At 40.9% G+C, this 23,393-nt stretch overlaps 2 protein-coding genes across 4 annotated transcripts; one reads left to right on the top strand and one right to left on the bottom strand.

Annotated features, from left to right (window-relative positions):
* Positions 1-513: 513 nt before the first annotated feature.
* Positions 514-7,184, bottom strand: LOC110527834. Of its 2 annotated transcripts, none has more exons than XM_021609378.2 (3): positions 7,043-7,184; positions 3,092-3,241; positions 514-1,871 (listed from the first exon to the last, which is right to left on the bottom strand). In XM_021609378.2, the coding sequence occupies exons 2-3, from the start codon at positions 3,237-3,239 to the stop codon at positions 712-714; spliced, it is 1,308 nt and encodes a 435-aa protein (XP_021465053.2). In that variant the 5' UTR covers positions 3,240-3,241; positions 7,043-7,184; the 3' UTR covers positions 514-711. The 2 variants fall into 2 exon arrangements, with proteins under 2 accessions (XP_021465053.2, XP_036839203.1); XM_036983308.1 differs by having other exon boundaries at positions 514-1,844.
* Positions 7,185-9,251: 2,067 nt separating this feature from the next.
* On the top strand, positions 9,252-21,440 carry znf362a (zinc finger protein 362a). Of its 2 annotated transcripts, none has more exons than XM_021609375.2 (9): positions 9,252-9,517; positions 13,006-13,069; positions 13,470-13,722; positions 14,108-14,233; positions 15,458-15,794; positions 15,908-16,132; positions 18,202-18,280; positions 20,777-20,935; positions 21,172-21,439. In XM_021609375.2, exons 2-9 carry the CDS (start codon positions 13,007-13,009, stop codon positions 21,286-21,288), a joined length of 1,359 nt encoding a protein of 452 aa, XP_021465050.1. In that variant the 5' UTR covers positions 9,252-9,517; position 13,006; the 3' UTR covers positions 21,289-21,439. The 2 variants fall into 2 exon arrangements, with proteins under 2 accessions (XP_021465050.1, XP_036839201.1); XM_036983306.1 differs by lacking the exon at positions 9,252-9,517 and adding an exon at positions 10,097-10,237 and having other exon boundaries at positions 21,172-21,440.
* The last annotated feature ends 1,953 nt before the right edge of the window (positions 21,441-23,393 follow it).

Genomic DNA, 23,393 nt, shown 5'->3' with positions numbered 1-23,393 from the left:
CAGCGTTTCCTCTGAACTCCGAAGACATTTGAACCTGATGTTAGGAGGTATGCAGCATGTGTCTGCAACGTGGTACCTGTATGAACACGGCTGTTTGTGTGTGTGTGTGTGTTAATACCTTGAATTTCTCAATGTTATTCAGCCCCCTGCTGCGCCTGTGATCAAGCGGAATCTTATTCCTCGACTCAGAAAACCCCTGAGTGAAGAGAAAGCTTTGTTGTCGTTTCATGCCTAGCTACAGCCCAATGGCAGTAGTGTTTAGAGCCACTTCTTGTTAAGCATGCATTATAATCACTTGCCTTTTGCTGAGGTAAGGTGAAGTCAGATCATCTCCCATCAAACTATTCTAAAATCACATTTCAGATAACTGAACCCCCCCCATCTACTGTTTCAGCAAACTAATTATTGGGTTGCATGTCTATAGATCTGGAAAGCAAGCCTCAACCTGACTTTTTCAGCACTCCTCTGCAGCTTCCCAGAGATCACTCGGCACGCATGAATAGACAGTCACAGTCAAAGGGGGAATCGTTTACTTTTTATCATTGACAGGTAGACCAGCTGTCTACAGTACATGTAATATTCATCTGATCCCACCCCCGGACAATACCTAATAAGTCCCTCTCAACACAATCCCATTCCCAAGCCACACTTTAGTATCTAACACTACCCCCATCCGGGTTTATTGTCCAGTACACTGACTTTATGCCTGTGTTACATTGACTGGGAGAGCCCTGTGTTGTCTGTGGCTTCTTTGGGTACAAACAATAAGAGCTTCAAACTCCACTCCAGCATTGTCTCTATGTGCCTGATCAGTAGGATGTTCACGCTGAGATTTAGAGGTAACACACAGACAATGAGCAGACACACAAACCCTGTCATTACGTTTACCCCCAGGCAGGGAAAGCCCCACTGCCCCATCCCACACTGGCTCCTGTAGGTAGAGCCTGTGTGTTCCTCCACTGTAGTGCTGAGAGGCATGTCTCCTAGTCCTTTTGTCTCTCTGTGTTCCTCTAGTATGTCTGCTGACAAACACTCCAACGATAAGAGGACAGAGTATCCATGGTGAGCCAGTGATAGCTGTATGTTGTTCCCGGAACATGGGCTGTGAAGGGAGCATCTGGATCGTGTTGTCTCTGGGTCAACAGACTGTGTGTCTGGCACCGCTGACGTGGCAGGGTTTACAGCCATGCATGGTGCAGCGAATGTTTGTGCGGGCAGTTGAATGTCAGTGCCATGTTCCTCCTTGTGTGTCGTTGAGTGTGTGTCCGTCTCTGTGTGGGCCAGGTGTCGTCTGAGCAGGCCCCAGCCCACCGTCAGCACCAGCAGGAGGGCCAAGGTCACGGTGGCCAGGGCCCAGCAGGGCTCACCCAGAGCAGACAGGACATTGTTGGGGAGGCTGGGAAGGCACATAGTGAGGGAGCTGGTCCTCTCCATGCAGACCTTCACCCAAAGTCTCCAGCTCTGACCCCCACAGACACCACAGAGAACCCACACCAGCAGACAGCAGAGGAAGTAAATGATGTGGGGCAGGCACTTTTCCTGGTCCTCTCTTCCTCCTCTCTGGCTGTCTGTGTCCCTGCTCTGCCCGTCCTCTACCTCCACTGTCACCCCATGGTGATGTGCAGGAGCTTTAGAGCCTGGAGTTTTACTACGTCCGCCTGTGTCCCCGTCCACTGCTCTACCTCTGCCACCATGGACCTGGGGCCACTGCAACTTCATGGCAGTCTCCACGGCAACAAGAGGAGTGGTCATCAGCAGCACCGCCCAGTAGGTGTGGCTGAGGAAGAGCAGGAAGCGCAGGGCAATGACATCAGAGGACGTGGAAAACTGAGGTAGCCAGGGGTCTGCAAACCAGAGGACAACCAGGATAGCTGAGGGACAACAAAGACCAATCAATCAAATAGAGAAATGTGGAGGATGGGACTAGAAGCATGAGGATTGGGACACTGAAGTAGGCCATAGGAGTATAAAGAACTCCCATTTAAATTGTAAGATCACTAAAATTCAAATTCAGTGATTAACACAATGTTTAGCACATTGATATATTTTGCCTTTCTGTAATACACATCGTTTCCAGTGTTTACGACACTGAAGGTGCAGGTTGAAGGTCACTAGACTTGACACGGAATCACATGGCTTATTCTCACATCTGTTGATAGCGGTTGAGGCCAGACTGGATGACCAAGGACACACTGATTATTCACTGTTGTACTGTTATCGCTGACATCCTGTGAACACTGTATGATTCTATAGGAGCTGACAAAGTCACTGCCTTTTGTTTTGACAGCCCGTCTCCAGGGGCGTGTTCTCTTCTTCTGTGCTGGGTTTACAAGGTGCGTCTGTGCCCTGTTGGAACTTGTAATAAACCAAACCAAGAATAGAGTACATTTTGGGTCGTGTTCATTTCACCTAATTGTAACACATTTTCAATTTCATTTAAAAAAAAAACGTTGTTTTCCCCTTCTCAAATAGTTAAATAAAATTTTAAAAAATGACTATAGCAAGTGCCAATAAAGTGCATTAAAGTAACAGGATTGACGGTAGCAGGGTTGACGACTTCATCTTAAAAATCAGCCGTAAATCCCCTTGTGACTGGAGGAATGGAAGCTTGTCGTGTGCAACAGGGAGAGCTATTGAATGCTTCACAAAACAACGTAAGCTGTTAAAACATGTCTAGCCTGACTATTAGATCTTCAATGTTTCTTTTAACATTTTTAAAAAGAAATATTTTCACCATATTAAAACGAGAGTTCAGGGTTGACCTTAAAATGAGGGACAGACGTAAATGAGTCACTCATCACATGAAATAAATAATAATGTTCAGAAGTGACTGTCAAAGCAAGAACATGACTAGGGCTTTACAATGACGGTGAAAACGTGGAGAAACAGCAGATTTTTGGTCTTTATTCATGTAAAGAATTTGATGTATTGTATACCAGGCTTTTAAAATTCAAAAGGTGCGCAAAATGTACTCTATTCATGGACTTTAGCAACTGTTCCCCTTTCTGTTTTCCAGCCAATTCTTATTACAAGGAAAAACAGGTGGTTGTAGCTGTACACAGCAGAGATGGGGTTAGAGGTGGAAACGTACTTGTGACTACGAGGTCTGTGAAGAGCAGCAGGCAGTTGCAGCAGAAGCTGACTGCACTGAGAGAAGCAGTGACCATGGGCAGGAAGAGAAGACTGCAGGCCAGTTTACACACACACACCACAGCCGCTCCCTCCAACACACCATCCATGGCTAAAACAAAACAGCACAGACAAGAGGTATATATTATAAACCATTGTTGGATTATCACTGGATTTTTTTCTACTCCAGTTGGCGCATACACTGATCACCACCCAGGTCTTTTCACTATATAGGACCTGGGTGTTGAAACTCTGTTTTGGTGGCACCCTGAGAGTCAAGGGCAATAATCACTGTTTGAGACAGCTTACTGTACGTACAAAACATAGCATCTAAACTCAATGTATTAGACCCCTAGAATGACTTAAAGGCCCAATGCAGCCATTTTTATCTCAATATCATATATATTTTAGGGATAACAATTTAGTACGTTATTGTAAAAGTTTTCCATTAAAATTGTAGCAGATAATACAGAAATAGCTTTTTCTCAAACAAGAATTTTGCTTGGAGTGTCTAAGTGCAGAGAGGTTTGGAACTAAAACGTATACCACCTGGTGACATCCGGGCAAGCCAAAACTCCACAGATGCACAACGTGCTGATTAGAATGTATTTTCAACCAGCAACTTTCAGGAAATAACACTGATCAAATGTTCACTTTTACAGTGTTAGGGCTCTATTCAATCTGTATTGCTGAAGTGTTACAGATAGGAAATTACCTTTAAAATGTCTAGCGCGCTATTGGGCCGTCATCTGCAGCGTTTACCGACATGAATGCAATCTCTGCTAAGGTGGGAACATTGCCTTGGAATTTCAATCACGCTTTAAAGCTGTATTTCTGCGATACGGATTGAATAGAGCCCTTAGTTTTATCAGCTGTTGTACAATATGATACAAATAACAGGAAAAAAATATTTGGATTGCAGTGGGCGTTTAACTCAAGACCCATCATGTGAAATACTGTAGCAAATATATGCAAGCAATACTTTTAAAAATAATTTTACGCTGTCATCCAAATGATATCAATCTGCTGCAAACAGATCAATATTTCTTTGTATAAATTAGCATTAATCCATGGCCTTCTCAGCCACCCATGAATGTTTTTGGTCACTGAAATGTCAATAGACAGCAATGAAATCAGTGTATGATTTTTTTTAGGTCATTTTTTTGGCCTTTCAACTTTTGAGATCCATAACAAACTTATGTATTATCTTTTTATTTCGATCATCTGTAATAAGGGTACGGTTAGGGTACAGTATTATTGGGAGTACAAAAATATACAAATACACTTAAATGTACCTTCAGAGGTACACATAATCTCACATGGTATTCTTCTGTACCTTTTAGGGTACATGTGCGGATAATTTTGTATGATGGTAAATTTGTGTACCCAATATTCTGAATATAAAAAAAGGTACAATCATCACACACTCAAAAAACATGCCCATCATTATCATATTTCCCAGCATGCTCTTTTGCAGATAGATTTGTACAAATATTTGCATGCACATTGATTGATTTTATTTTGTCTAGCAGAAGATCAATAATATGCATTTACTGAGATGGTTGTTCCTGTTTAGGTAGTCCAATTTAGAAATGTTCCCCAACTTGGCAGTCATTCTAAATGCAGGTTGCGTGTGAGCCAACATAATGTGACTATGTCGCCAGCAAACCAGGAGTTTCAGACCACTGTGTTGGGGTAAAACTGTCGAAGTATGATATACGGTATGTAATGTATTGTGACTCATGAGTTTAACTTCAATGATAAAATATTCACTTAGGCACTCACTTGATAAAGGCTACAGGACTGAAAGCCATTGAATGCAACAACCATGTCTTTGTCACTTGCAAACACAGTCATGGGTGGTACTGGTAACTATAAAATTAACTTAAAAAGGCACACTGGGATATATGCAAATAAGGTTTTATACCCTATAGTGTTAAAACAACACCCAAAAACCCTTTTAGATGAACATTTTTGCCACTTAAAAAGGAACTTTGTCACTGTGGTGGTAATCTAAAAAGGCATATTTGTAACTTTTCCTAAGGTAAGTTCTTGTACCTGTACCATCTTATCGCTAAGGTACACTATTGGCTCTTTTAAAAGGTACGAACTGCAATTGTACAACTATGTACCTATAACTAAAAAGGTACAAAGGCTCTTCACAGCTCTTAGTCTGTTGTCAGTCTTTTCAACCGACATATGTGACATACATAATTACATTGTGCATGTTTATTCATACGGTAATTATTATTTACATGTCCCCACCTGGGATTTGAACACGCAACATCTTGGTGCACAGCATTCTAGCTAGCTACTTCCCTCGCCGTAATGTTAACATAACTGCGGAAAAGCAGTGATTAGAACACTGTATTATATAACTCTATGTTCTATCCCCTCTGGAATCCTGAAGGGATTCAACTGTCATCACACTAGTGTCAACATCACAACATCACTGGAGCGATGTAATGACTTTTTACCCTTCCGAGACGTGTGTGTGTTGTCAGTATCACATCATCACTGGACAGCTATAATGACTTCGTAATCTTCTGAGATGGTTCTATCAATCTCACTGTCCGGTTGTTGACTGTTGAAGGTACAACAACACTGTGGTTCACAAACTGAGGGGCGCAGTGGTTCGGCAGGGGGTGCACAGGGGAAACACGTTCATTTCAAATACCATTTTATAAAACAATGGCAACACTGCCATGTTGATCTGAGCCTTGCTGTTGGAAAAACACAATTGTGTACGACTTTCAGCTGTCGCAGATGATATCTTATATTCTGAGAAAATGGTAACCATGTTCTATCTATGTTTGGTGGGATCTTGATGTAATTTTCTCCTAGCCCTTAGAAAACTTACCACAGGAATGAGCTTGCAGCGTTCCCGTAAAACATGTCTAAAACATTATTATTGAATATTCTGAGAACATAGTAATCACGTTCTGGGTCAATTCTGTTTGACATTAGGGGGAATGGTAATTTTGACATGTCATGGGAAGATTCCTATGAAAACGCTAGGTAATTACCTGGGACTGTAAGGGAACGTTCTCTAAAGTTGTGAGAACGTTTGTTGTTAGCTGGGATCTCACACTCCATTGAATACAGGCAGTTGACGCCAACACCCCTCACCTAATATTCCAAAATGTTTTCAAATTATGAGATGTATCCACCAATCTAAAGAGAGGAATTGGCTGAAACTTGACAGCCTGCCATTCCGCTCTGTGGACAACGAATTCCATTCTTAGGGCGGAGACACAAGCATCTCGTCATTATATCCAGCAACTCTGGCTGCAGTGAACAGCACGATTTTCCTCTCTAAACAGTGCAGAGGTGGAAGACGTCTGTAGATGGCTTGGTAACTTCTGTTTGACTTGACATGAAACGAAACTAGTGTTTAATCCCGGTGTTGAGCTAGTGCGTAGCAGCTAATTAATGTATAATATGTTGTTGTAGAAAGTTATGCATGTCCCTACTGCAACCAAATTGATAATCGCTAGAGTAAATGTTTATTGTGTTTGCTCTTCTCCGAATATCATTTGAGTTTTAAATGTTTAGAAATGCAGTAAATAAGCTTTAACTTTATTTATTTTTAATCATTGGTGGTGGTTGTAAATGTGCCATACTGTAGGTTTAGCTGAAATGACGCAAATGTCATGAGAACTCTAGCACACGAACAGACACTCCTCCCCCATGTCTGATTTGTTTTGAGTTATGCCTCACTGCCAGTTTCTGTCTTTAAGCAAACTAACACTCTCAAGCCCATCTCCACCATCTTAAATCCTAGCAACAATCGAACAGATGAGTCTAAACTACAGCCCACGGCAATGCATAGTGGTGTTCGGTCAATGATCCCAATTCAGTCAAGGAGTGAGTTTGCATGAAAATCGTTGTGAAGTTTGAATTAGTACCTTACCTGTGCACACACGCGCCTCCAGCAGCACGTCAGTGTGAGCCAAACAGCTCTCTTCCTTTCTATTCACCTCCCCACGCCCCTCCCCCTGTGGGACATGTTCAGTCCAGGGGGGCAGGGTTCCGGTCTGTGCTCAGAGGGCACTTTCGGTACTGCATTTTAGCTGAAGCCAAGACCAAAAGGACAATTCCCATAGACTGCCCCATAGAGAAGTCCAATTTTAAAATTCCTAAAAATACACTTTCATTATCACCTTTGTATCAAAAATATCCATTGAATTTTCCCAGTTATTTTCATTGTGGCCGATTTTTTTTCTCCATCACTCACAGCCGAAGATATTAACATTTAATATTCACCCAATGTCTGCCATCCTTTTGGATGTAGACGTGCCCTCCAGGAGGTCTATGTCGCCAGATGTTACAGAAGATCATCCAGGACATGAGCCACGGCCTGTTCACCCTACTACCATCTAGAATCTAAAAGGCAGAGACAGTGCAGGTGGTGGGACCGATAAACTGAAAAACAGCTTCTATATACAGGCCATCAGACTTTTAAATAGTCACCACTAACCACTAATCGGCCTCTGCCCAGTACTGTTAGAGACTGCTGCCCTATGTACATAATCATTGAACACTGGTTACTTGAATAATGTGTGCATACTGTTTTACCCACTTCATATGTAAATACAATATTATATTCAAGGTTAATCTTGTAAAACTACTGCTGTACACAACTGTTCTATTCATATACTGTCTATACACACCATTATATACATATATATTTATATTCCGGACTATGCCATTGCTGGTTTTGATATGTCCTAATTCCTTTGTTTTAATTTTTAGGATTTGTGTCCTTTTTTTGTATTGTTAGGTATTACTGCATTGTTGGAGCTAGAAACATAAGCATTTCGTTGCACCTGTGATAACATCTACAAAATATGGGTACTAGACCAATACAATTTGATTTGTTGTGTTCGTATCTGTCTGTCTGTCTCCACCTGTCTCTCCGTCTGTCTGTCTAGTGAAACTGGCACCTCTGTGGTGTCCTTTGTAGATTGATGTGTTCTGTTGAGAAATGAAAGCTTGTTGTTGGGCAACATTGCCATTGATAGTAGACTACTGTTTTACATGTCCATAATGTGATCACTCAGATATTCTTATCTAATAATTCGGTACTGCCATCTCATGCTGAAACGTGCACATAGCGTTCAGGTTGCAAAAACACATCTCTGATAGCAGTGCTGCAGGTCAATTCTAATTTAAGGTCGTCACTTCAGGAAGTAAACTTAAATAACAATTAAAGCATTTTTTAACAATCTATTTACAATGACTTCTCGATCAACTGAGCTATTTATTTCAAATGTTTTTCCATTTTTGGATTTTAAATTAAAATCACTTCCTGAATTGACAGCCCTCAATTCGAATTGACCCCTGCCCTGAAGCCCCCACTTTTAGTTGGAAAATGTGGTTTTATGAGTTAGGCTCGCTTTATGGAGTTTATTAAAATGTACTTGCTACGATTGGGATATGTTGTTGTCTCACCTAGCTATCTGGATAAGAGCCTCTGCTAAATGACTAGAATGTTAAATGTTATGGAATGAAAAGTGGCTAAATGTATCATGGTTTACCAACAAACTGATTAAATCACACAACTAATGGTTATTACATGGTAATGCATTATATGTATGCCTATTCAAAATGTATAGCCTTTTTTATTGTAGTGTATTTATTATTGTTTCAGGGTATAACCAAATATTCTACTTTGCGATATAGGGGCTACATGGGCAGTAATTTAACGGAGACCCCCCCTGTTTTTGAACCCTGGCCTCATCCTCAAATTCTTTAGAGTTGAGAAGTAGTGAAGACACTATGTGAGCGTGAGAGCGTATTACTATGAGGATTTTTGATACCCAGTGGTGTAAAGTACTTAAGTAAAAATACTTTTAAGTACTACTTAAGTAGTTTTTTGGGGGTATCTGTACTTTACTATTTATAATTTTGACAACTTTTACTTCACTAAAATAATAATTATACTTTTTACTTCATACATTTTCACTAACACCCAAAAGTACTCGTTACATTTTGACAGGAAAATGGTCCAATTCACACACTTATCAAGAGAACATCCCTGGTCATCCCTCACGTAAAGCAGTTGAGAAAAGATGATGCCTTGATATTATGGTGCAGACAGTTGACAGCCTGTCAAACGAAAAGCTGTCACCAATTATGTCACTACAATGAGGCATATCCTAAACCAAGTTTATATCGCAGCAATTATGTCAATTCTGAATATCTTTAGGCCTATTTTGTAGTTTTTATATTTCCAAAATCTGCTTCAGTGAAAGCAAATCCTCGCCTGCAGCACCCAGAAGTGAACAGTAGGCGACCCGGAAGGTCTGAACTCCGACTGAAGGCAAGCAAAAGGAACATCTTATTATTTTATAAAATATCATTAAATCTACCATCGAGGTGTCAGGTTTGTATACATTTTTACTCCTCTCTTGTGTGCAAATTTAAAAACGTTCGGCTGCATTGCTATTTTGAAATCAGTTATCGCTACCATTTGAGTCGTCAAAAAGTTCAAATAAAAAAATACTAGCCATTACCAGAGCATATTTGAAAAGGACAACGTTCTAGTTATATTGTGCATAGCACACGGAAATGCGGCAGATGAGATGCAGTTATGCTACTATTCTGGAACTAAATGATGGATTTGCATAGCGAGAGAACCCAGTTGTCCATAACGCATTGCATTTTGCAAGGCATGATTGTTGTAGGAAGTGTCTCTTTTTTTCTTCTTCCTCGAGCCGGGCTATTCAAACCTGCAAATCTAAGTAAACAATCATCCGAACACTTACGCTAATGCAAAGAAATCGATTACAAATGTGCATGCATCGAGACACGTTTACTTTTTTTAGGCGAATTAGTACTGTACATTTGGGATCTGCAGAATATGGCGTCCAGTCCTTATAAAAAATAAGACAGGCTGCCATTTTTGTTTTCCTTTTGTCTGAATTCTTTAAATAAAACTGTCTGAGAATGTGGGAGAGGCTGTGGAGCGAGGCACCAGGGGGGGATCAGAGTTGCTCTGCAGTCAAAATTATCTTTGTGATGTGTTAGCGTTTTAAATTCTAAAGGTTTTTATTTTATTTTGGATCTGCAAATAAACGTAGACGTCCAGATAGAATAAGGAAAAGTTAAGTAGGCTAACTTTTGTTTTTAGTTCACAAGTCTAGACCAGCCTCAAGTGATTTGTCTACCCTTGTTATAGGCTGATAATTGAGTACTCATTTATTTTCTGTTTTAAGATAATGATTTATAGAGCAAATAATAGCCTATAGTATTCGTATTGCAAATATGACGTTGGGCTAATGTTGCACGATTGACACAGGCTGACTATCTAATTTGCCGCTAATTGTCTGAAGATGGATAACCTGCAGCCTAATATTTTTAATTTCCTTAAACACGACTAGCCTATACATTTCGGTCTATGGGTTACAGTAATTTTAAAAATCGTACATCTGACTGGCGAAAAGCAATAGACACCATTTTGAGAAACAGCAGTATTTGGGTTTTTATTGCGTATGGGCATGACACAGAACGATAAAATCACTGATATCGGTTCAAATTGACTTAAATCTGCGGTTCTCACCACAGATGTTTTCAGCATGCAGCTATTTCTGCGGTGACTCAAATAGTTTAGGTGGTTCACTGTCTGTAGTTTAGGTGGCTATTTCACTGTCTGTAACAACTAATGCAAAATAGTGTAGTATTTCAATTGAAGACTTGATTCCTCAATACAATTGAAATTTGATTCAATATTGTATACTGTCACAAATGTGGGTTAAATTATTGTTGTTGTTATTAAAAAGTAATGTTGCTCTCCTTGAATAGCAACTTGAGCACTACTTATACATCATGGAAATCAAGCCATGTTTGCATGTGGGAAGGTAATGGGATACATTTGCTCCTTTGTTAAACATTATTGCAGTGGTCAACTCTTTGATGGTTGGCACATTTTACAGAGTGTGGCTTCAATCGGAATTAGGCATTATGGGGATTTCAAGGGGCTCAGTCAATAACAAGAGTGAAGTGTGTTAATTTCCCAACATTGATCCCGGGGACCCAAAGTGTAGAACTGTGTTGGATTTTACTCCAGCTGAGTAACAGTAAGAAACATAGTTAGTATATCAGATTAGCAACCTATTATCACCTATTCTCTCTGCAGCCTTAGTTACGTGGAATAGTTAAGATTTAATCTATTTGATTGTCTTGCTAATGGAGTAATTGATTTAGATTGAAACCTGCACACAGAACGTTCCGGGCACTGAATCTTTTTTTAATGATCTTGCAGCTGGACCTGATCCAAGGCTTGATTCTCAACCATGTCCATGTTATCCCTGAAATAACATTTTAAAAAGTCTGTCAGTTTAGTGTCGAGTTAAATGTGATTGATTTATTGAAAACAGTATACAGTCTTGGTTCTAGGGGTTGCCATGGCATAGACAGATTCCCCCCCCCCCCTGTTTGATTGTTGATTATGGCAGTAATACATTTGTAGGCGTTACAGCCTCCGGATGCTCTACACTCCATCTCGAATACACAAAGGACTCTACTTTAATATAGTTTGACACTTTCCTCTGTTGCTTATGAAAATGTGTTGTTATTATCACCAACATCAAACATGGCATATCAAAGACAGAGACAGCCGTCATATGGGGGAGATGATCAACTCTCTACCTATATTCTGCTCTTGCCCAGGAGACTCAGAGTGCCTCCAGGAAGTGAAATGGACACCCTGTCAGCATGATTAGGGAAATATTTTCTGGGTTTTTGTTCATACGGCTGGACGTATCATTTTAGTTTCTTTTGGCTGATGCAAGTGGACTGTGTTACGCTGCTGCTAAGTCAAACAGACTTTAGAATGGTGGACTGTGCCAAAACACACAATGCAATATGTCATATAAAGAAATGAATAAGGCTTGAAAAGAGAAGCGATGGAAAGAAAGCCCACAGATCGCAGACATCTATGAGAGAGCAGCAGAATCTACCATGGGACAAAGAGCAGCAATGCCACTTGCCCCAAATTCTTCCAAATGTGACTTTTTCATAGAGAGATTGGAGTAAAAGCCTGTTCAATGACATTCACTCTAAATTGATTCAGTGGAACGTCAGGGAGCAGGGATATAGGTTATTTTGTTCCCTATGAAAATATCGACAGTGGAGGCTACAGAAATACCATCTATTTTCAAACGCCTCAACCATCAATGCAATTCTATCTTTAATCACAAAATGGTATAGGGAACTGCCAATATGACAAGTGTTTCTTAACAAGCTATAGCTCCCATGTGATGTTATGGTGTTTATTTGGGGAGATGCCCATCATGCAGTGTGATGGTTAGAGTGTCTGCTGATGGAGAGGGAGAATAAACAAGGCCTCATGGGTATTTCCCTGCCTAATGAGGGGATCCCAGTTGAGTCACACATTTTATTTTATTTTTCCTTCTTTGAATCATTTCTTGCGGAATTGAATCCTCTGCAAATTCTCAGCTGTCTTGGGCGACGGTCGGGAAGTTGTGACTCAGAAAAGTGCGATTATTAAGCTCTATACTTAGCTACAGTGCGTGTGGAACTGGAAACACAACTTCCGTGGTGGACATGACGGAGGAAGAGGAGGGGAGAAAGTTAGAAAGTAGTTCCATTTACTTTGAATCGTGAGGCTAGAATACAATACATTTACAAACGTACGCCCAGTGTTTGGCAAGTGGCTAAATGGCCAGCATTAACTACATGTGTCTACTGCAAGAAGTCTATTGGAGATTCAGCAACTATTTATGAACTCATTAAAGTGCTGCAAGCATTTGAATGAATTGTGAGGCTGAATTAGCTGTGTTGTTGTTGTCATATCTATTTATATGGACTGTGTGCATAAGGTAGTATTTACATCTGGTCTGTTCGTCACAGGATGGCTGAACCTCGTTTTAATAATCCCTACTTCTGGCCCCCACCACCCAACATGCCTGGCCAGGTGAGTACTGACTGTCTAAGACTACCCTCGCATTCAACAACAGGGTAGTTAGTATAAAAGAGGATGAGGAAGAGGATGATGATGATGATGGCGGACAGTAGACTGTGAAGATTGTCAATTATTATTCTAGGTGATGTAACATTGAGACCCATGAGCAGTGAAAGGTATTTTGCCTGCTTGATTGTCATGCAAATGTCCATGTAAAGTATGCACTATTTTTTACGACTCACTTGAAGAGAGGACATAGATTACTGTTAATGTGCTTAGGGTACATTGTAGAGTTGTTTGCCTGTGAGTCCATTGGAGGGAGCCAAAGCAGAACAAATTAATGTAAGCCCACACAGACGTTAACTATGGACTGTTCTTCTGTCTCTGTGTGTTGTTGTCTCCCTGCTGTCAGCTGGATAACCTTGTGTTGATCAACAAGATCAAGGAACAGCTGATGGCTGAGAAGATCAGACCGCCTCACCTGCCGTCTTCCACAGTTCCCTCCCAACAGCAACTGCTGGGGAATCCTACACAGACAGAAGCTGGGCAGCATGTCCAGATGTCAGTTGAGAAACTGCAGCAGATGCAACAAGAACTCCATGCCCACAGCCCGTCCCATCCAGACATTGCCCTGCACGCCCGGCCAGCCTCCAGCTCTGTTGCAGGTACCCTGACCGCCCACCACCTCCCTTCACCAGGCCAGGCTCCACTGTCCATTGACCACCACCACCACTCACACACTTCTATTCTCAGAGGCGGTTCAAATCAGAATGCGTCTCTACTGTATGTCTTGTGATCACACCCCCTCCCATCCTCCTCAATCTCATCAAGTGATTGGCACACATCCCCTCACTTTTTATAAATACTTTTTGTGTCACTTGTCATTACTGTAATAGGCCTACTTATAATCTTTTTCTATCGTTGATAGATGGATGGGGAAAATACTTGTTGAGCCTTGTATGAGCCAGGCTTTATATTTCCTGTTAATTTTCCATGGTAAGAGTTTTTTTTTTGTGTAAATTCTGTGAATTTTCTGCACATCTCTAACAGGACGTATTCTTGGTGATGTAAACTTTAATCTGGATGATAAAACAGCTATAAAAGCTAGAGGATTGTGGGAAGACTGGCATTTGCGTCAAATCATAGACCAACCCTCTAGAACGAACCACCTGTCAGGTAATCACATGATTTTTTGACACAGTAATGCCCGTCTGGCACATAGGAGAGACTGGGGTTAGTTCAGCCAAAGGGGTAAGTTGAGCCATGCTTGTTTCTAGGAAACCATACACAAAATGTATAATTTGACCAAGGTCATCATTTCATGGAGTCTGTAAAGGAAGAAACCACATGGAAAAGGTGTTAAGCAAGTTAGGTCCAAAAAAAAAAAATTCACCACGTCAAATTCATTTATTGTGTTAAGAGGTTTCATGATGCTTCTATCTAAACCAAAGTAGGTCATTTAAAAATAATTCTATACATCAGTTGGGGGTCTCTATAAGCTACAATATGAGGTCCTAAACCTAGCATGAAAGTGAATCATTGTAGTTGTGTGGGCTAATATAGTCAAAATGTTTGTCTTGGGGTAAGTTCATCCAATGGCAAGTTGAGCATATTTAAGTGTTTTCTTCCCAGGCGTAATGAAAGGCATATGAGGTAACAACAGGGCCTGGCCTGTGTTAGGTGTTAAAAAAAAGTACTACATGTTTGTTAGGTGTTAAGCAAATGTAAAAAATAGCTTAAAATGATTAAAAGGCAAAAAAAAAGTTATTGTGATTAATTGTGTTTGGGAAATAAAGATAGACATGGTTTTAAGAAGGTGGTAATATTTAATTCATTACAGAAATTGTAGGCATCTTTACTTACCCTGTCCCCCATCCGGAGTAATTCGTGCAAAGATACAACTTTTTTAGACAAGCTATGTTTTCATGAATTCAGATTATTTACAGGGATACACAACACCCTAAAATATATGTAGATATCTTTGTTAGAAATAATACTATATTTCCCTTGATGGAGTGATGCTGAATGTAAAAAATGGCTCAACTTACCCAACTCTCCCGCACACGGAAAGAGAGGCTTCCATAGCCCATTCCAAGATTCCTGTACTGTTGGCCTCTAGACTAATCCAGGCCTCTCAAAATGTGACAGGACTTTTGGCGTATCAACGTGATTTCAAATTACTTCAGCCAACAACTAGGCACAAAGAGTTCTCCTATGTTGAGCGAATAACTAAAAGGGAACATGTCAATAGATAATTTTGAGCATTGTCTCTGAAAAAGTATGCACAATTTTAAGAAGTATACATGTAACTGACTGCATTCTTCTGTTGGAGATTAGTCATTACATAATTATGCAGTGATTATTTAGTTTGTGAGTCATTTTTACCTCTTGACTTGCCAGGTCTGCCACTTTCCTCTCGAATGGGCAACCATAACACCTCAGAGGCCGTCACTCTGACCACACCCACCTCCAATAGTCTGAGCCGACTAGGCGGAGCCCCCTCACCACATCATGTCCTCTCAGGCTTGGCCAGTGGCCCTGGGATGGAGCAAATCAAAAGTAACGGAGGCCTTGCTGGACTGCTGGGGCCCCCTCCCAAGATGGAGGGGCGAGGGCGTAAGAAGATAAAAGCTGAGAACGGTGGTGGCTCTCTGTTGGTGGTGCCTTACCCAATCCTCGCTTCAGGCAACGACCAATCCTGCCACACCGTCACCCCCAAACAGGGCAAATGCTACAGGCATGAGCACACATGAACCTTTTACAGACTGCTACATGTTGATTATCCTCCAAATGTCTTACTGTCATATTGATTGCTTCCGGTGTCTTCCATGTGCGTGTTGTTTTGCACAGGTGTAAATCGTGCCCACTGACCTTCTTCTCCAAGTCAGACATGCAGATCCACTCCAAGTCCCACACAGAGGCCAAGCCTCACAAGTGTCCTCACTGCTCCAAATCCTTCGCCAACGCATCCTACCTGGCCCAGCACCTCCGCATACACCTGGGCGTCAAACCTTATCACTGCTCCTACTGCGAGAAATGCTTCCGCCAACTCTCCCACCTGCAGCAGCACACCAGGTCAAATCATGGACTAATTTGATCATCAGTTTAATACTGTTTTCATGTACTCACCAACTAGGTTCTATAGTGTAATGATAATGAAATTCTTATTTTCAATGACGGCCAATGAACATTGGGTTAACAGCCTTGTTCAGGGGTAGAACGACAAAGTTTTACTTTGCTAGCCCGGGGAGTCGATCTAGCAACCTTTCGGTTACTAGTCCAACGCTCTAACCACTCGGCTACCTGCCGCCCCTCTGTGTTTTTAATATACACTGAGTTTGCAAAACATTAAGAACACCTTCCTACTATTGAGTTGCATCCCCCCACCCCCCTTTGGCCCTCAGAACAGCCTCAATAGGTTGGGGCGTGGACTCTACAAGGTGTCGGAAGCATTCCACATGGATGCTGGCCCATGTTGACTCCAATGCCTCCCACAGTTGTGTCAAGTTGCCTGGGAGTCCTATGGGTGATGGGTCATTCTTGATACACACACCTAACAACCCATTTCCTAACCTTAACTCAATTATTGATGTGATCCTTTGCTGTGTATTTTGTTTCCATTTGCAGCAACAGGATACTTCAACCAATCCTGGAGCTTTAGTAACTTGCAAGCTACATGGTTTTGTGCATTTAGTTTTTATTTTATTTAACTAGGCAAGTCAGTTAAGAAGACATTTTTTATTCACAATGAAGGCCTAGGAACAGTGGGTTAACTGCCTTGTTCAGGGGCAGAACGACAGGTTTTTACCTTGTCAGCTCGGGGATTCGATCTAGCAACCTTTCGGTTACTGGCCCAACGCTCCTGCCGCCCCGCTCCTTAAAATCAGCCGAACTGGCTGTGATTGGGAACGATTCCCATAAATAGCCCTACAAATACAAATTAGTATTTTTCCGCACATCTGCTAAGATATTTTTTTGTATTTCCTCACATAGTTTATAATTTGACTCATGAAGTTATCTTAGCAAACACTTAAATATTTTCTCTTGCCCATTCACCCTCTTAATGGCACACATACACAATACATGTCTCAATTGTTTCAAGGCATAAAAATCATTCTTTAACCTGCCTTCTCCCCTTCATCTAAACTGATTGAAGTGGATTTAACAAGTGACATCAATAAGAGATCATAGCTTTCACCTGGATTCACCTGGTCAGTCTGTCATGGAAAGAGCAGGTCATCTTAATGTTTTGTACACTCAGTGTATACAGTTGAAGTCGGAAGTTTACATACATTTTAGCCGAATAGATGTAAACTCAGTTTTTCACAATTCCTGACATTTAATCCTTGTGAAAATCCCCTGTCTTAAGTCAGTTAGGATCACCACTGTATTTTAAGAATGTGAAATGTCAGAATAATAGTAGAGAGAATGATTTATTTAAGCTTTTATTTCTTTCATCACATTCCCAGTGGGTCAGAAGTTTACATACACTCAATTTAGTATTTGGTAGCATTGCCTTTAAATTGTTTAACTTGGGCCAAACGTTTTGGGTAGCCTTCCACAAGCTTCCCACAATAAATTGGGTGAATTTTGGCTCATTCCTCCTGACAGAGCTGGCGTAACTGAGTCAGGTTTGTAGGCCTATAGAGTACCAGTTTTTCAGTTCTAGGATTGAGGTCAGGGCTTTGTGATGGCCACTCCAATACCTTGACTTTGTTATCCTTGAGCCATTTTGCCACAACTCTGGAAGTGTATGGAAACTTCTGACCCACTGGAATTGTGATACAGTAAATTACAAGTGAAATAATCTGTCTATAAACAATTGTTGGAAAAATTACTTGTGTCATGCACAAAGTAGATGTCCTAACCGACTTGCCAAAACTATAGTTTGATAACAAGAAACTTGTGGAGTGGTTGAAAAATGAGTTTTAATGACTCCAACCTAAGTGTATGTAAACTTCCAACTTCAACTGTATATATTAAGATATTTTCTGACTTTATTGAACCGACAGAGAGGCTTACTGTAGGGAAAGATAGAGTGGGGTTGTGTCAAAGGGCAGTAGGCCAGATTTTTTTCCTATGTCGACACCGTAGACACGGTGCTGCAGCTTCATTAAATCTCCTCTTTACTATATCTTTTACAGGATTCACACTGGAGATCGGCCCTATAAATGTGCCCATCCAGGTTGTGAAAAAGCCTTCACTCAGCTCTCCAATCTGCAGGTATGAACTGGACTGGGTTTTCAGTTAACCTCATGCTTGGTCTTTTAACGACATCCTGGTCTTTTAACCACACCTCTTGCTCCCCGGGCCACAACATTTCCATCAACCTACACACACACACACACACACACATACACATCAAACCTGTTCTAGTTTTCAGTCAGTCAACTTCTGTAAAATGTACTATGGGGAAGTCACGCTCTTGCGACTTCGGTTGAAGGACCTACAATCACGCCTGACAAATCCGATAAGCGTAAGGCTAGGCTTTATTCTTTCGGTTACACCGCTCTTCACCTCGGTGTGAACAGGAACAATTTTAGCATGAATCACACTACTAAAATAGACAATTGGAACAAATTTAATTTGACACATACCCCGAATGCAACAGGTGTAGACTTTACAGTGAAATGTTTACTTACGAGCCCTTTCCCAACAATGCAGAGTTAAAAAAGTAAGAACATTTAGCAAAATAAGTAAATAGAAACACATAAAATAACAATAACGAGACTATATACAAGGAGTACCAGTACTGAGTCAATGTGCAGGGGTATGAGGTAGTTGAGGTAATTGAAGTAGTATGTACAGTACCAGTCAAAGGTTTGGATACACCTACTCATTCAAGGGTTTTTCTTTATTTTTACTATTTTCTACATTGAAGAATAATAGTGAAGACATCAAAACTATGAAATAACACATATGGAATAATGTAGTAACCAAAAAGTGTTTTATATTTGAGATTCTTCAAAGTAGCCACCCTTTGTCTTGATGACAGCTTTGCACACTCCTGACATTCTCTCAACCAGCTTCATGAGGTAGTCACCTGGAATGCATTAACGGCCTTGTTAAGAGTTAATTTGTGGAATTTCTTTCCTTCTTAATGCGTGTGAGCCAATCGGTTGTGTTGTAACAAGGTATGGGTGGTATTCAGAAGATAGCCCTATTTGGTAAAATACCAAGTCCATATTATAGCAAGAACAGCTCAAATAAGCAAAGAGAAATGACAGTATATCATTACTTTAAGACATGAAGGTAAATCAACAAGAAACAAGAACTTTGAAAGTTTCTTCAAGTGCAGTCGCAAAAACCATTAAGCACTATGATGAAACTAGCTCTCATGCGGACCGCCACAGGAAAGGAAGACCCAGAGTTACCTCTGCTGCAGAGGATAAGTTCATTAGAGTTAACTGCACCTCAGATTGCAGCCCAAATAAATGGACCGCAGAGTGAAGGGAAAGCAGCCAACAAGTGCTCAGCATATGTGGGAACTCCTTTAAGACTGTTGGAAAAGCATTCCAGGTGAAGCTGGTTGAGAGAATGTCAAGAGTGTGCAAAGCTGTCATCAAGGCAAAGAGTGGCTACTTTGACGAAGTTTGTTTAACACTTTTTTGGTTACTACATGTTTCCATATGTGTTATTTCATAGTTTTGATGCCTTAACTATTATTCTACAATGTAGAAAATAGTAAAAATAAAGAAAAAACAATGAGTAGGTGTGTCCAAACTTTTGACTGGTACTGTATTCAGCTCTATTTACTCTCAGATTTGAAAATGCTAATTAGAATCAAAGTAGACATCATGCAAAGACTACAAATTCATGCAAGCTCCTGCATGTCATCTCTAGCTGGCATGGGTATTTATGGGTATTATGACTCATACTGTGGTACTCTATAGAATAAAATGGTGCTGCAGCAAGTTGGGCATCACCAAACACTTTTGTGAGGTTTATTCGATGTCACTGCTCCCAGTGTACTTACAGCTGGGACAGGGGAAAGTCACTACGCAGCGCACCATGTACGCAATACCTAGACTGCCTGCATTTGGGAGCATCAGGTCTGGATGGTATCCCATCGGCCCTTTCATTTAGTATCTGTTGGGGTCAGCATGGGGCGTGATTATGTTTTCCCATAGTATGCTGTACCGAAGTTGACTGACTGAAAGGGAACGGAACGTTATTATGACTAATTACTTTTCGCTGAAAGTGAAAAGGGAAGTTAGGTAAAACAACTGTTTGGCCCCGCGTTGCCTGTTCCTTGGCTTGGTAAAGAGTGGTATTAAATTGAAGGAATGAATCCGAGCCTCACACTTATCTCCTGTGGAAGGCGGGGCTTCCAGCGAGGAACGAATTGCATTGGCCTTGTCAGGCGGGATTGTAGATCCTTCAACCGAAGGATTTTGTCCCAGAGAAGGCAATAAAAGCATATCAAATCCACATAGTCACAGACAACAATGCTATTCATTCTTCTTATATTTCACACACATGCTATTATACCTGAAAATATTGACAACCTTTGGAGATAATTGTTATTTTATGTTTTGAGTTATTGGATTTTCAGCATGATTTTCCTTTATTCCCACCGCTCATAATTCTGGTCAGATGATGGCCTGGTTTGACAGGAAGTGCATTTCTAGCAAGATAAAGTTTCCCTACCCTGAAAGTCTAGATAGGTCTTTGAATCGTGTAATGTGATCACTGTGTCCGTCTGATTCCCTGCCTCAGTCTCATCAGAGACAGCACAACAAAGACAAGCCCTACAAGTGTCCGAACTGCTACCGTGCCTACTCGGACTCCGCCTCACTGCAGATCCACTTGTCTGCGCATGCCATCAAAAACGCCAAGGCCTACTGCTGCAGCATGTGTGGCAGAGCCTACACCTCAGTGAGTAGGCTATGCGGCCGCATGAGCTGATGTTTTCACAGGATGTGGGCAAACATGCTCAATGTCGTTAGCGACGGAGTCCTAGTGTTGTTTCTTAATTCTCAGTCAATATATAAATAGTATTGGTACTGTAGCTCATCGCTCTTTTAAAAATGACACTTTTGGGGAATCATTCATACCTCATTGTCTACTGAAGCTTGGTGTTAATTGAACCTTTATTTGATGTTTGTCCTCAGGAGACCTACCTTATGAAGCACATGTCCAAACACACGGTGGTGGAACACCTGGTGAGCCATCACTCTCCACAAAGGACGGAGTCTCCCAGTATCCCCATACGGATCTCCCTCATCTGAGCACTTCGCCCTAACACCCTATCCTGACACCCTGCCCTGACACCCTACCCCTGACACCCTACCCCTGACACCCTATCCTGACACCCTTCCCTGACACCCTACCCCTGACACCCTACCCCTGACACCCTACCCCTGACACCCTACCCCTGACACCCTACCCTGACACCCTACCCCTGACACCCTACCCTGACACCCTACCCCTGACACCCTAACCCTGACACCCTACCCCTGACACCCTACCCTGACACCCTACCCTGACACCCTACCCCTGACACCCTACCCCTGACACCCTACCCCTGACACCCTACCCTGACACCCTACCCCTGACACCCATAGAGGAACTCCCTGTAAGGTCACACCCCTCCACTTAAGCGTAATCAATCCCAGATATTGGCTTTTATTTGTTTGTTTGTATACCCCATGTGGGTTTCAAAAATGGGTCAAACTGTATTTGTACCTTATCAAGAGGTAGACTTTTTTTTCTGTCATCTATATGGTGTGATTGGGTAATGTTTGGGACATCCAAAGATGATTTTACAGCACTTTCAGGCCTCATAGTATTGGCCAAAAAGGTTTTTAGTCTACTAAGACAATAAAAGGCATTGCTCCAGGCAGCTAAAAAGTTAACCATAGGTGTTATAATGCATTAAATGACCACTCCTACTATGTTTTTCTATATTGTCCTTTTCTCTCTTTACGCTTTGCTAAAGTATATTTACATTGGGAACTTTACCTTCCTTTTGTTTAGGTCAACTAAATCATGTATCCAAGCATTTTTTTTTTGCCACGCCTAATGTCAATGTTTGCATCACTTTCGTTACTTAAAAAGGAATTGTTCTCATGTAAGCTTTATAACGCTTAAGTATGTCTTTTAGACAACAATGCACACAAAAGGCTTTCAAAATGGAGGGCCAATACCTATGTTTTATTCTTGTAGTTTTCATCTTGTTAATATTATTGTCCATGGTATTAAAAAGGACACTGCTTAAGGCAATCCTGAAAAGCACCAAAATATATTTTGAATCTGATGTTGGTATTTGTAGAAACTCAGCATGTAAGAGTAAAAATATTTTGGTGACGTATTGAAGAAATGTAGCACAAAGAATTGTCCATAATGGAACTGACATATTTGTTGGTTCAAGCCATTACAGTACCTGACAGATTTTCAACCAGATTTTAATGGAGGCAGACAACTCATTTAAAATCGAAATGTATGAAATATCTTAACACACATTCCATTATATGTAACATTTCAATGTGACTCGATTGAACCCTCTACCATGTGTCATGATGTGGTCAATTACATGCATGAGCTCTGCCTGTGTGCTACAAAGATTTGTTTGCCGACGTTGATGAGGAAGGGGTCTCCTCATATTTCCTTTTATCTTACCTATGAAATAGGAATAGAAAGTACAAATACGAGAATCCACAGGTTTGAAACCAAATGAATGTAATCCTTCTTAATTTGTATATTTTCCCCGTGTTTGCCAGTGATGGATATGGTGTGCTGTCTGGTAGAAAATGTCAGAGCACATTACAACATGTGATACCTCCTGGCCTTTCATTGGTTAACACCTGTGAAGCTCTTTGCGGAAGAACAACATGTGCTGCCTCCTCACTGTCTCCTTTTCTATTGAGTGATTATTTGTACATATATTCTGCATCTATGTCCTGCAGGTTATTTTATGCCCTTTAATGTTTAAATTGAAAATGAGTAAATTCCTGTTTTGGGTGTCCCATGAAATATGTATAGATATCTTTATGTACAAAAAGACCTCCTTGTGTCTTGTAATCATTTTGCTCTCATGTCTAAATATGAATGATTAACATTTTGTTAATTTTATACACATTTAAGCCTTAACTTGTATCATTGTATTACATTTTATTTGCCCCATATTGATGCCTCTCTGTACCCAGTGTTTTATGCATTTTATTTCATAGCATGGAATATACTGTAAATAAACTATATTAACTGTTAATCCCTTTTCTATAGTAAATGATTATATAGGTCTAGCTATTATTACAAAAATCATTGTTTCATTTGTCATGCATTGTGGTACCATGTCCACATTACACGCAGTCAAGACTTAGAGTGAATTGACTTT

This window comes from Oncorhynchus mykiss, chromosome 7 (genome assembly GCF_013265735.2).
Source record: "Oncorhynchus mykiss isolate Arlee chromosome 7, USDA_OmykA_1.1, whole genome shotgun sequence".
NCBI classification, from domain to species: domain Eukaryota; kingdom Metazoa; phylum Chordata; class Actinopteri; order Salmoniformes; family Salmonidae; genus Oncorhynchus; species Oncorhynchus mykiss.
The sequence above is the reverse complement of the archived record's forward strand: the minus strand, read 5'-3'. Positions and strand labels throughout refer to the sequence as shown.